General features: G+C 40.0%; 1 protein-coding gene across 30 annotated transcripts in view; it reads left to right on the plus strand.

The window, feature by feature from the left end:
• Nucleotides 1-15,123, plus strand: part of MAGI1 (membrane associated guanylate kinase, WW and PDZ domain containing 1) — a 721,510-nt gene that overhangs the window by 622,668 nt on the left and 83,719 nt on the right. For all 30 annotated transcript variants that reach the window (XM_060202953.1, XM_060202959.1, XM_060202946.1 and 27 more), the window contains 2 exons: nt 11,066-11,248; nt 12,146-12,766. In XM_060202953.1, coding sequence (XP_060058936.1) covers nt 11,066-11,248; nt 12,146-12,766 — 804 coding nt within the window. The remainder of the gene's footprint in view (nt 1-11,065; nt 11,249-12,145; nt 12,767-15,123) is intronic.

The raw sequence follows: 15,123 nt of genomic DNA on the forward strand, positions 1-15,123 counted from the left end.
CTCTGCCACCATGGTTCAGAGCCTGCAGTCTTTTGCTTTCATGCAATATACAAAACAATTCAAGGATCCCAGTTCAAGCCCCTGGCTTCCCACCTGCAGGTATTCACTTCACAAGAGGTGAAACAGGTCTGCAAGTGTCTGTCTTTCTCTCCCCCTTTCTGTCTTCCCATCCTCTCTCAATTTCTCTCTGTCCTATCCAACAACAATAACAGCAGCAACAACAACAGCGATAAAGAACAAGGACAACAAAAGGGAAAAGTAGCCTCCAGGAGCAGTGGATTCGTAGTGTAGACACCAAGCCCCAGCAATAACCCTGGAAAAGGAAGGAAAGGAGAAAGGAAGGAAGGAAGGAAGGAAGGAAGAGAGGGAGGGAGGAAGGGATGGAGGGAGGAAGGGATGGAGGGAGGGAGGGAGGGAGGGAGGGAGGGAGGGAGGGAGGAAGGAAGGAAGGAAGGAAGGAAGGAAGGAAGGAAGGAAAAATGTCAGCCTGGAGGCCTGGCTGGTAGTGCACCAGGTTAAGTGCACATAGTAGGAAGCACAAGGACCCATGCAAGGATCCTGGTTCCAGCCCTGGCTCTCCACCTGCAGGGGGGACGCTTCACAAGCAGTGAAGCAGGTCTGCAGGTGTCTGTCTTTTTTCCCCCCTCTCTATTTCTCCCTCCTCTCTCAATTTCTTTCTGTCCTATCCAATAAAAAAATGGAAAAAAAAAATGGCCTCAGGACCAGTGGATTCACATGCTTGCATTGAGCTCCCGTGATAACTCTGGAGGCAAACAGACAAACAAATAAAAAAGAAATAAAAGAAAATGTCAGCCTGTGTTGGTGAAGCCCCAGTGGCAGGGAGACACAGGGAAGGAGGGAGAAGAGTAAGGGAGGAGAAAGAAGGGTGGGGAGAGAGAGAGAGAGAGAGAGAGAGAGAGAGAGAGAGAGAGAGAAAAGTAAGCATCATGAATAGATGCTTAAGTTAAAAAATGTTTGTGCCACATAACCATTAAAAAGACAGTAAATTTTTGTCTTCTTTTTATTTTTAAATAGATAACATGTTAAATGTATAAAAAAGTGTATTTTTGTGATTTTGATTCCTCCACTGTAATTTTATAGAAGTTTCTCTGCTAGCAGATATTATCTTGAACTGATTATTAATATCAATTTATGTAAATACTTTATTCTGATTTAGATATACTTTTTAAAGGTTTTCTTCTTTATTGAGGAATTAATGTTTTATAGTTGCCAGTAAATACAATAGTTTGTACATGCATAACATTTCTCAGTTGTCCACATAACAGTACGACTCCTACTAGTTCCTCTTTCATTTTCCAAGACCTGAACTCTTCCCCCACACCCCCACCCCATAGTCTTTTACTTTGGTGTAATACACCAACTCCATTCCAGGCTCTGCTTAGTGTTTTCTCTTCTGACTAGATATACTTTTTTTTTTAATGATTTTTTAATGTTTTATTTTTTTATTATTGTATAAAGACAAAGAGAAATTGAGAGGGGAAGATAGAAAGGGAGAGAGACACCTTGCAGCCCTGCTTCACCTCTCGTGAAGCTTTCCCCCTGCAGGTGGGGGCCAGGGGCTTGAACCTGGACCCTTGCTCACTGTAATGTGTGCGCTTAACCAAGTGTGCCACCGCCTGGCCCCTACATATACTTTTTATGGCAGTAGTTTGTTTGTTTTTGCCTACAGGATTATCGCTGAGGCTTGGTACCTGCATTATGAATCCACTGCTCCTGGAGGCTATTATTGTTGTTGTTATTGCTGTCATTGTTGTTGGGTAGGACAGAGAGAAATCGAGAGAGGAGGGGAGAGAAAGACAGAGACCTGAAGACCTGCTTCACCTCTTGTGAAGCGACCCATCTACAGGTGGGGAGCTGGGTGCTCGAACTGGGATTCTTGCACCAGTCCTTGCGCTGCCACCTGCCCCCAAAGGCAGTGGTTTTAATAATGATAGAACATAGATGATTATTTAACATCCGCATTCCTGTGGTTTTCATTTTATATAAAGTGGCTGCTGTGGCAGCCCGGGAGGTGGTGTAGTGGATACACACTTGGACTCTCAGACATGAGATCCTGAGTTGGATCTCCTGCATCACGTGTGCCTTGGTGGTGCCCTGGTTCTCTTTGATCCTCTCTTTCTCATAAATAAATCTTTTTTTTTTTTTTTTGGATAATAAAATGCTTTTTGTACCATCATACTATCTTTTTCCTTTCTCTTATGGTAAGTTAGCTAGCCTTCTTTATATTCTTCAGCCAACAAGACTGTGTCCCCTAATTGCAGACCCCTCCCTCCCCAAACACACACACTTTGCTTTGCTTACTTCTACTCATCTAGGATTTTTGCTAGATTCTTGTATTTCCTCTCTCCTTCTTGTACCTCTCATTTTTGGATATTATCAATTTATAACTAGTGACCACTTGTGTTCAATTATTTACCAATTTTTTCCTCTTTAGATTTTTTTAAAAAATAATTTTAGTTATTTTATTTTTGAGAAAGATGCAGAGAAAGACACAGAGAGAAACACCAGAGCACTGCTCAGCTCTGGCTTATAGTGGTGCAGGGGATTGAACCTGGGACTTTGGAGCCTCAGGCATGAAAGTGTCTTTGCATAACTATTATGCTATCTATCCCCGCCTTCCTCTTTAGATTTTAAATCCCAGGGGGACAGAGTAAACGCACATAGTACAAAGCATAAGGATCCATGCAAGGATCTGGGTTCCAGCTCCTGCCTCTCTACCTGCAGGGCAGTCGCTTCACAGCAATGAAGCAGGTCTGCAGGTGACTCCTTCTCTGCCTCTCCCTCTCCTCTCTGATTCTTTCCTATTCATCATAAAATGGAAAAAAAAAATGGCCACTAGGAGCAGTGGACCCATAGTGTCTGGGTCCACTGAGCCAGAAACTCTGGAGAAAAAAAAATTAAATCCTATGGGATCAGGAGATTGTTTTTTCATTTGGTAAAATACTGCACACCTCACACAATCTCTTGATAACTAGGTACTGCTGAATTAAACTATAGAGATAGCACGAAATAGATATGTGCAAGCATACATACATATGTGGTAATTAATTTCCTTAAGAATTAGTTTTAGGGAGTCTGGTGGTAGCGCAGTGGGTTAAGCACATGTGGTGCAAAGTGCAGGACCAGCATAAGGATCCCAATTCGAGCCCCTGGCTCCCTACCTGCAGGGAAGTCACTTCACAAGGGGTGAAGCAGGTCTGCAGGTGTCTATCTTTCTCTCCCCCCTCTGTCTTCCCCTTCTCTCGCCATTTCTTCCTGTCCTATCCAACATCGACAACATCAATAACAACAACAATAAAAAAAGCAAGGGCAACAAAATGTAATGAATAAATAAATAAATATTAACAAATTTAAAAAAGAATTAGTTTTAGAGAGTAAATAAATTAAAGCTTCATGGGTGCCAAATGTTTAGTGTATCAACTGAGCTAAGGGTAGAGATGGTATTTATCTGCATTAAGAACTGCATCTCAGATTCTTCTGTTTTACTTTCTTTGTTTGTTTTTCTTTTTTCTTATTTAGCTGGGACCTAACACCTGTATTTTCACTGCTTTGGGTTGTCTTTATTTTCAGAGAGGGAGAAATACTAAAGTACCAGAGCTTCTTTGAGTGCCATAGTGGCTCATATGTTGTACTTGTGTGTGAACATAACCTGTGCTGTGAACATAACAAGGCATGTACTCCACCAGGTTAGCTATTTTTCCCACCTAATATAGCCTGTAGTTACTTTTTTGAGCTTTGGAAATATTTCTTTTTAAAAGTATTTATTTATTTTTCCCTTTGTTGCCCTTGTTGTTTTATTGTTGTAGTTATTATTGTTGTTATTGATGTCGTCGTTGTTGGATAGGACAGAGAGCAATGGAGAGAGGAGGGGAATACAGAGAGGGGGAGAGAAAGATAGACACCTGCAGAGCTGCTTCATTGCCTGTGCAGGTGGGAAGCCAGGGCCTCGAACCGGGATCCTTACGCCGCTGGTCCTTGTTAACCCGCTTCACTCCCACTTGGCTCCCAAACATTGGAAATATTTCATTAGGGGGTAGGTGTTTGGTTTGTAAAATGGTTTTTGAGACTAAGCCTTTTATTAAAATGAATAAAGCAGACTTGCAATTCAGGAGTTTTATAAAGGCTAAGAGACTCTTTTATGGATATTCTGTACATATATAATACAAAACTAAAAATTTGGTGGAAGTCTCAGTTTTCTATTGCTGCATAATGAATTATGAGAAACTTGTTTAAAAATGTCACACATTATTATTTCATTTGTGAGTCAGGAGTCTGGGCATGATTTGGGTAGGTTCTCTGCTTGAGATCTCACAAAGCGGTGATTAAGTTCTTACCAGATCTGCTGTCTCATTTAATTCTCAGAACTCTATTCCAAATATTCAGTGTTAGTTTCTTACTATTGCAGTCCTGAGGTCCTCACCTTCTAGAAAATGATTGATGTGTTCTATTATGTGATCCTTTCTGCATTATGTCCCTTTCTACATTATGTCATTATTCTTTTTAAGTATATATATATATATTATATTATTTATTTATTAATAGATACAGAGAGAAATTGATAGAAGAGGGAGATAGAGAGGGACAGAGACAGAGAGACACCTGCAGCCCTGCTTCACTCATGAAGCATTCCCTTTGCAGGTGGGGACCAGGGTCTTGAACCTGGGCCCTTGTACACTGTGATGCCTGCACTTAACCAGGTGTGCCATGGCCCAGCCCCTTTACTTCATCAAGAATGACTGGGTGACATTCCACTACATTGAAACTCTGATTTTTTTATTATTATTTTTATTGAAGGGTTAATGGTTTACAATATGGTCTTTTTTTTCCCCCTTACCACTCCCATCACCAAAGGTCTGTGCCCCCATCCCCACCCCCATAGATAACCACTATAATTCTCCCACAGTCTTAGAAATAGGCTGACTTTTTTTTCCCTTCACATTCATATGTTCAATTCCCTATATTCTGCATGAGTGAAACCATTCTGTAGTTGTCCTTTACCTCCGTACTTGCTTTACCAAGCATAATCTCCAATTCCATTCAGTTTATCACAATATCATCTTTTTTTACTGCTGAATAATATTCCTTCAAGTATATGTCTCATAACTTTTTTTATTCAGTCATCTGTCGAAGGGCATTTTGGTTGTTTTGAATTTTTTGATATTGTGAATAAAGCTGCCATGAATATGGGGTGTGTATATCCCTTCTGAATCAGTGTTATTATATCTTTAGGGTAAATGCCTAGGAGTGGAATTGCTGCATCATAATGTATTTCCATTGTATTTGTATTTCCATTGTATTTGTTTAAGGATTCTCCATAGTGGCTGCACCAATTTGCATCCCCACCAGTAGCATAGTAGAGTTCCTCTCTCTTCACATCTTCTCCAACACTTATGTTCTCTTGTTTTATTGATGGATCCCATTCTCACAGATGTAAGGTGGAATTTCAGTGTGTTTTTGATGTGCATTTCTCTGATGATGAATGAATCAGAGCATTTCCACATATGTCTGCGGGCCATGTGTATCTCTTCTTTAGAGAACTGCCTATTCATATCTCCTGTCCAAGATTCTTCTGTTTTTCTAGGTTTTGTTTTTTGTTTTTGTTTTTGTTTTTTACTTCTGCAGTCCCCTTGAGTCTCATTAGTAATTCAGGGTATTTTTAAAGGAGGCTCACTGGCCTTCCCCCAGAAACTACCCATTCAGTTCACTTCTTCTTCTAGCATTTGCCCTTCTTCCGTAGCCTGTCAACAGCGTCAGGTTGAGCCTGATGTAAAGTTTCGAGACCTCCTTTGAATCTGGAGAGGTGGCAGTCGGTGACTATGTGGGTCATAGTCTGTCTGTAGCCGCAGGGGCAGTTCGGGTCGTCTCTGGCTCCCCAGCGGTGGAACATTCAGTTCACTGATTTGTAACGACTCTTCTACTTTGTAGTCTTCTCATCAGTCCTTAATTTTTAAATGTAGTCATTATTTTTTGAATGCAATTAACAGCTGCACACTTTGATTCCAAGCTGGAATTGTGAAGAACTTGAATTTTTTTTTTTTTTTTTTTTTTTACTAGAGCAACTAGAGTTGAGAACATTCCAAGATTAAACTAGGCTAGTGAGTTTAAACGATTCATTCAAATCTGTCATCAGGCACAGTCCTATAACTTTGCTTGTAAGAGTGAAGAATGTAAATACAGCTCTACAAACCATCTCTTTTCAGCCTTTCAAAGGCATGTTAAAATCTCTTATTTTTTTTCCTCTCAGTTTTCATTCAACACAAATTTTTAGAACACATGAAATGGGCAGTTAATTCTACACTGGATATTCAAGCAGAAATCCTCAATGGAGACATCCTATTACTGATATAAAAATGATCATATACTGCCTCTCCTCCCCAGGTGTGGGGAAAGTCTGACAGAACACCAGACTTGTAACTGAGATGTACAGACTGCATTGTACAGGGCCAGAGCAAAGCAGGAAAGGGGAGGGACAATGTTGAAGGTAGTGTTATAATTGTTTCAGAGGCTGGATAGGAGAAGTCTTACAAATATGATGATCTCTGTATAACTGAAACATGTTTCCATTCAAACCCATAAATTCCACAGCAGCCTCCACTTAAGAATGTAGGTCATTTTCACTCCCCAAATTAAAATTGGGGAGTGCTCCCCCATGCCCTTGATTTCTCATTTGGTAGACAATGCAGCAAGCCTTGCCTGCTATTGACCTCCCCTTCCTGCTACCTTGACTAGTGACTCTGTTAGGTCTGTTTCTTCTCTTTCCCCTTTCCCCTTTCCCCTTTTCCCCTCTTCCCCTCTCCCCTCTTCCCTCTCCCCTTCCCCCTTTCCTTTCCTTTCCTTTCCTTTCCTTTCCCTTCTTTTCCTTTCTTTTCCCTTTTCCTTTTCCTTTCTTCTTTCCCTCCTTCATTAACAGTTCTTTTTAAAATTTTATTTATTCATTTGTTTACTGGAGAGAGAGAAATTGAGAGAAGAGAGGAGATGAGATAAATAGGAAGAGAGAAAGAGACACACCTCCAGCACTGCGTCATTGCATGTGAAGCTTCCCCTCTGCAGGTGGGGACAAGGAGCTTGAACCTGGATCCTTGTGCAATATAAAAAGTGCACTCTACTAGGTATACTACTGCCCAGCCCCCAGGTCGTGCTTTCTTAGCCACCATGAAAGGCCTTGCGTTTGTTAGTCTTCCAGCTAGGATAGCAACTGCACCAGGGAAGTGCTTAGTGAACTGACTTTTGACTCTTTTTTTTTTTTTTTTAAATATTTATTTTATTTATTTATTCCCTTTTGTTGCCCTTGTTGTTTTATTGTTGTAGTTATTATTATTGTTGTTGTCGTCATTGTTGGATAGGACAGAGAGAAACGGAGAGAGGAGGGGAAGACAGAGAGGGGGAGAGAAAGATAGACACCTGCAGACCTGCTTCACCGCCTGTGAAGCGACTCCCCTGCAGGTGGGGAGCCGGGGTTCAAACCGGGATCCTTATGCCGGTCCTTATGCTTTGCGCCACCTGCGCTTAACCCACTGCGCTACAGCCCGACTCCCGACTTTTGACTCTTAACAGTATAAAAGAACCTTTTTAAGAGCCAGAAACTTTCAATATGCAATTAAAAGTTGTGTGTGTGCCCAGAGACCTTTTAAAGAGAGACCTTTTAGATTCAGCTAACTAAAAATAATTTTCCTTCCTGGGTGCCAGGCTACTGGTAATAGGATGTGTGAAGACTTGTTCTGTTTTTATTTTGTGATTTGATAGCTGCTGCTGCTGCTCCTTCTTCTCCTTCTCCTTCTCCTCCTCCTCCTCCTTCTCCCCCTTCTTCTCCCCACCTCCTTCTTCTCTCCCCCCCTTTTTTTTTGACAAGAAACAAACTAACAAAAAAAAAAAGTATTGGGGCCAGGACATAGCTCCCAGGTAGAAAGCATGTTTTCCTGTACATGAGGGCCCCAGTTTAGCCACAAGCACCACATAGGAACACCATGCTTAGTATATACTGTGACTTCTCTCTCTCCTTCTTTGTCTCTTCATATTTAAAATTAAGAAGAGAAAAATCAGGAGCCTGCCAGCAACAATAGAATTGCTCAGACAGGAAACCCCTGGGCATTTAAAATTACTGAAATAATACTTGTTGGCAACACTGTGTATGCATTAGTACGGCTTGATTTCTTTTCAATGTATGTTTGTTGCATTGCTTCCACCAAATGTCAGTATCCTTCCAAAATGTCAGTATCCTTCCACTACAGCCCATAGGACACTCTCTTCCCTCACGGCCTACTTTCCTCATCCTGCTGCTAACTTTAATCCCAAGGTCAGAACCCAAGGGTTTATGTTGTTTTTTTCCTTGCCTTGTTTCTTTGTTCTACATATGAGTAGAATAATTTACTTACCTTTTTTTTGTCTGCATTATTTCATTTAGTGAAACCCTCTCCATTTCCGTTGATGTTGTCACAAATGGAGTGTCTTCATCTTTTCCTTCCTTTCTTCTTTCCTTTTATTTTTATTTTTTGTTTGGGAGGTTTTAATATCTTTTTATTTATTTACTTTAATGGGGGGGCGGGTGGTAGTACAGCCAGTTAAGCGTTAGAACCTACGCCTCCCCGCCTGCACGGGGGGCCACTTCACAGACTGTGAAGCAGATCTGCAGGTGTCTTTCTCTCCCCCTCTCTGCCTTCCCCTCCTCTTTCTATTTCTCTCTCTGTCCTATCCAACAACAACAACATCAGTGGCAACAATAATAATAACGACATCAACAACAAGGGCAACAAAATGGGAAAAAGTGGCTTCCAGGAGCAATGGATTCCTAGTGAAGGCACTGAACCCCAGCAATAACCCTGGAGGCAAATAAATAAATGAATAAATAAATAAATAAATAAGAAAGAGAGAGGAAGAGAGAGTGAAAGAGAGGGGGAGAAAGACAAAGAGGGGGTGAGAGAAAGGACAAACTTACACCACGAATCCTCTGCTCCTGGAGGCCATTTTTCCCATTTGTGTTGCCTTTGTTGTTGTTTTTATTGTTATTATTGTTATAACTATTGTTGTTGTGGGATAGGGCAGAGAGAAATTGAGAGAGGAGGGGAAGACAGAGGGGGAGAGACAGATAGACACCTGCTTCACCACTTGTGAAGAGACCCCCTGCAGGTGGGGGCCTCAAACTGGGATCCTTATGCCAGTCCTTGCACTTTGTGCCATGTGTGTTTAACCCACTGTGCTACTGCCCACCCCCACTTCTTTTTTTAAGTATCATTGTTATTAGTGATTAAATAATGGTTTACAAGTTATAGGGCTGTGATTTCTCATTGTGCCCACCACCAAGTTTCTGTGTTCCTCCTCTCCTCAACCATGTTTCTCATGGTGAGACAGTTTGGTTACTTTTTTTTTTCTTAGCATGTGTACTTTATTATCTATATTGTACACACATACAGAAAGCATACATTAGTTGTTTTTCACATCTTTACTTACTTTACTGAGTATAATCAATTCCATTTCCATCAATTTTGTCCCAAAGGACACAATATCATCTTTTGTGATTGTACAGTAATATGATATAGAATGTGTACATATCCCATCAGTTCTATATCCAGTCATCCATCACTAGACATTTCAGATGCTCTCCTTTTTTAGTTGTTTTTAAATAATGCAGTTATGAATTGATACTTATATTAATATATAATTCCATATTTTAATCAATATAACAGATAATAAAATTAACCAGCCCAGCAGTACATGTGACATATGATTATAGTCTTAGAAAAGAAAGATATTTTTCTTAGGAGAGGAAAGCATTTGGTAAAAAATATGAACTGTAAAAGTTATGGTGAGAACTACAATATTTTAAAATGGATGAAAGGAAATTATTGTTATATAGCAGGAGAAAATGTGGCTGAAGTGTGTGCTGCATTTGTGTGGAAAGTGGACCTGTAAATGATGAACTTGATGTCTCACTGAGATTTCCGAGAAAGTATTGATGTGTAGCCTGGTTTCAGAGTAGTATTCTTGATAACTTTTTTTCCAAAAAAAACAAAAAAACAAACATGAGGCAGATGATGAAACTGAGACAGCAAAGGAGCTAGGAAGAGTAATTGGGAGAGGGAGAAGATTCTAAGATGCAGTTGTGCCCACTGTATGAAAAAAACAGAAATTTCATTTAGTTTCTCAATGACAGAGAAATTCCTTTCAACTAAAAGCAAAAGTTATTTTTTTGTTAGTGTACAAGATATTATTTGTAAACATTAGTAAGAAATTCAATGAGAACATACATAGCATACTCAGAAATTATCTAGGCATATATATATATATCTGTTTTAAATAAGATATATGACTTCTATTAATAATTTTTATTGTTTTTGTTTGGCAGTTTAAATATCTGAAGTCATATATGATACATATATATATATTATACATGTCATATCAGTTACTTTAAAAATATATTGTAGCAGTGAAGCTGCCTGCTCTGCTTTACAAATTGGAGAAAGGTATAAATTAATATGAAAACTCAGTTGGATTTAGAATTTGCTTCAAAGTTTGAAATGGAAATTCACTAATTTTATCAGAATTTTCTTTCTGATCATAATATGTCCTTATATTACCTATGTCTTTTCAGAATGTATTTTATATTTAAAAAAGAACAGCACAATTGTTGAGTTGGCTAAGCAAGTGGAAACCAGGCCAGAGAGCATCACATTGGTAGCTGTATTGCAAAATGTAAACTATAACAAAAAACCCAAATGAAGACACTCTCCTTCTCTGAGAAGTACTTCATGGCAGCTCAGCTACTGCCAAACTAAATAAAATGAAAATAAGGAAGCTTGTCAGACTATTACTTCTTGCTTTGCTTACAGTGTCTTTTGAATCTACCCCTCTCTGAAACACTGTGTGTACCATAGTCCTGACTTTAAAGGCTCCTAAGGATACCCTGCTTCCTAACATCAAGAGATGACTTTCTAAAGACATCTATTATGCCTAAATGCTCCAGCATGAAGAATGAACTATAAGTTGTATCATTTCTTAATTCAGCTTTTCACCTGGTGAGATTACTAATAATATTCTTGTTTTAATTCAGGCAAACCCTTTTTTACAAGAAACCCTTCTGAGTTGAAAGGCAAGTTCATTCACACGAAGCTACGGAAAAGCAGTCGTGGATTTGGCTTCACGGTTGTTGGAGGGGATGAACCTGATGAGTTTCTTCAGATCAAAAGCTTGGTCCTAGATGGGCCAGCTGCATTGGACGGCAAGATGGAAACAGGTAGAGATATCACATGGCCCTCCTATGTCCTGTGGACAGAGACTTCCATCAAGCACTTAAATGGGATCGGATAGCTTCATGATGTCATGAGTCTAAAAATATTTTTTGAAAGCTTTATGAATGAACAGGATTTCTCTATTACATAAATGTAACCAATCAGTGTAGATAAAAACATGTGGAGCCATTTTAACCCCGGGGAACTATGAGGATGTCCTTGATCAGTAAAATGATAATTTACTTTTTTTTTTTAATTTTTTAATCTTTATTTATTGTATAGAGACAGCCAGAAATCAAGAGGGAAGGAGGTGATAGAGAGGGAGAGAGACAGAGAGACACCTGTAGCACTGCTTAACCACTTGAAAAGCTTTTCCCCTGCAGGTGGGGACTGGGGGCTCGAACCTGGTTCCTTGCACATTGTAATAATTGCGCTCAACCAGGTGAGCCCCCACCTGGCCCCTGATAATTTACTTTGAATAAAGGAATTCATTTTGTTTTGTTTTGTTTTTACCAGAGCACTGCTCAGCTCTGGTTTATGGTGGTGCCAGGGGTTGAACCTGGGAGATCAGAATATCAGGCATGAAAGTCTTTTGCATAACCACTATGTTATCTCCCCAGCTATAAAATGAATTCTGAACTTGCATATCTGCAGTCAGTTTTCCTTTACAAGAAAACCCTAGTGTCTTCCAATAATCATAGTAATTCCTACTAGCAGGGGCCACATAGATGCTAAATGATACGTTGTTAGTAGTTCAAATATGTAATAAAAGTATTTCTTTTTTTGTACCACAGTAGAACCCCAAATCCAGCCAGTTCAGTTGGTAGGATGTTATAATATAATATTGATGTGCTATTTCTGAATACTGCTTTTTGCTAACTACTAATTTTTTTTTTTTTCAGGAGATGTAATCGTCAGTGTGAATGACACCTGTGTTTTGGGACACACACATGCACAAGTTGTGAAAATCTTTCAGTCTATTCCCATTGGTGCCAGTGTGGACCTTGAACTCTGCCGAGGTTATCCATTGCCTTTTGATCCTGATGACCCTAATACAAGCTTAGTCACCTCAGTGGCCATTTTGGACAAAGAACCAATCATTGTGAATGGACAAGAGACCTATGATTCACCAGCTAGTCATAGCAGTAAAACAGGCAAAGTCAACGGCATGAAGGATGCGAGGCCAAGCAGCCCAGCTGATGTGGCTTCAAATGGTTCTCATGGTTTCCCCAATGACACTGTCTCTTTGGCATCTTCCATAGCCACTCAACCAGAACTGATAACGGTTCATATAGTTAAAGGGCCAATGGGCTTTGGTTTCACGATTGCAGACAGTCCTGGCGGTGGTGGCCAAAGAGTGAAACAGATTGTGGACAGTCCAAGGTGCCGAGGTCTAAAAGAAGGGGATCTTATAGTGGAAGTAAATAAGAAGAATGTGCAGGCGCTAACTCACAACCAAGTTGTGGATATGCTGATTGAGTGTCCAAAGGGAAGTGAGGTCACCTTGTTGGTGCAACGAGGAGGTATTTGTTCTTTGATTTTTTTTTTTTTTTATCTTTAATGCCAATTGCCTCTTTGGGACTACTTTAAAGGTCTGTACACCATTAAGACCTTCTTACTTAAATATTGGGAGGCATTCATAATGCCTTCCAACTTCTCCAAATACAAGTGTCTTTAGAATAAGATCATGTTTGTAAATTGTGTTAATACATGTACTGCTGGGGTGGTGCTTTAAATATAAATCACAAGGTGCCTTTAAAAACAAACTGAGATTTTAGCTAGACAGATAATCACAGCAGTTGACTTGTACAGATGCAAGAGCTTACAAGTCAATCCTCAGCACCACTACTAGCCAGAGTTCAACAGTGTTATAGGAAAAATAGATATACTGAACTTCAACTGGCAAGATAATTCATCTTTTCTGCCCCAGTTTGAGCCTGGCCTCCTTCCCTGAATCAATTTGGGGAAGACTTCAGTGCTATGGTATCTTTTCTTCTTCTTTTTTAAAAAAATATTTATTTATTCCCTTTTGTTGTCATTGTTTTATTGTTTTAGTTACTATTGTTGTTGATGATGTCATCATTGTTGGATAGGACAGAGAAATGGAGAGAGGAGGGGAAGACAGGGGGAGAGAAAGATAGACACCTGTGGACCTGCTTCACCACCTGTGAAGCGAATCCCCTGCAGGTGGGGAGCTGGGGGCTCAAACCAGGATCCTTATGCCAGTCGTTGCGCTTCGCGCCACCTGCGCTTAACCCACTGCGATGCTGCCTGACTCCCAGTATCTTTTCTTATTTCCCTCCTCCTCTACCTCCTCCTCCTCTCTCCTGTTCTTCTCTCTCTTTTTCTCTATCTGAAAAAGTTGGTCCAGAGCAGTGAAGCCTGGCAAAGACAAAGCAATAAAATAAAAACCACAAGGACTTTATACCTTAATCATTTTTTTTTTTTTTGCCTTCAGGTTTATCTCTGGGACTTGGTGCCTGCACTATGAATCCACTGCTCTTGGTGGCTATTCCCCTCACCCCCAACTCATTTGGAAAGGACAGAGAGAATTTCAGAGAGGAGGAGATATAGAGGGAGAGAGAGAAATAGACACCTGCAGACCTGTTTTACCACTTATGAAGCGACCTCCCCTCCCCCCCCACACACACAGGTGGAGAGCTAGGGGCTTGAACTGGGATCCTTGTGATCGACAAGATTGTGGGATAGGACATCTTCTGCTGGACATAGGCATGGACAGTTCAATCCATACCCCCCAGCCTGTTTTATACTCATGTAATCTCTGCTGCATTTAGCCCTATTTCCTCATAGCCCTTTGTATGACCATTATTATTATCACAAGTCATTATTATGTATATTTTTCTTCATTGTTTCCTCTTAATCACTAGAATATAAGATACAAAAGCCAAGGCCTAAATTCTATGTGTTCATTACTGTGTCCCTAGCATTTAACATAATACCTCTCTCTTGCTAGGCATTTTTTAAATGATTGATATTAAATAAGTGAATAAATAACTGCCATTGTTTATCCTCTTTTAAGCCAGTCATGTTGGAAACATGCCCCAGTATTACCACCATTTGCTGAAATTAGTAAGGATTTCTTAGAAATGGGGTATTCTAAATCTTGAGACACTTGACTTCCTTCTTTCCTCTGCCTCTATCATCCTCCACCTCTGCTGCTCCAGAATTTCTAGGACCTGAAACCAAGACTCTTCTCCATAATGTTGAAGTGTCTTGCTCCTGAATATGTTTTCTGTGAGTAATCTTGACCAATGACCTCACACAGTGGGCTTGAGACCAGTCCTTGCTAACATGTTGTGTTTCATGAATACCACATTCTTACCCCGTGGAAAGAGATCAGGAACCAGACTTATTTTCTCTTGTTCTATTGCAACAGAAGAGCTCTTTTATTTCAAAGTAGCCATGTTCTCATGTTTTCATAAATCTGTGAGTTCTGGTGATAGGAATGATTGGGTCACTGAATAGAAATTCAAAACTGATAACAACTTACTTAAGTGAATCAAAATGCTCAACCAACTGTTATTGAATAGTTGTAGAAGCTATTATGTTGGCTTTGAGTGGTACCAGGGCTTTGTACAGGCACAATTCTACTGCTCCTAGGCCAACTTTTTCTATTTTAGAGAGGAAGACACAGAGACACAAAGAGGGAAAGAACACCATAGCACTTGTTCACCATCTGTGGAACTTCTCTGCTGTGGAGGTATTTCCACGTAGTGTTGGGGTTTGAACATGGGGCCTTATACATTATAAAGCACACACTCTATTAAGTGATCTATCTCTGGGCTCTGGATTTTATTATTATTTTTTAAATGATTTTCCCACTGATGTAGTTTTGAAATGTCTTAATATCTGGTGAGAT

Source organism: Erinaceus europaeus, chromosome 12 (assembly GCF_950295315.1).
Source record: "Erinaceus europaeus chromosome 12, mEriEur2.1, whole genome shotgun sequence".
In the NCBI taxonomy this organism is placed as follows: domain Eukaryota; kingdom Metazoa; phylum Chordata; class Mammalia; order Eulipotyphla; family Erinaceidae; genus Erinaceus; species Erinaceus europaeus.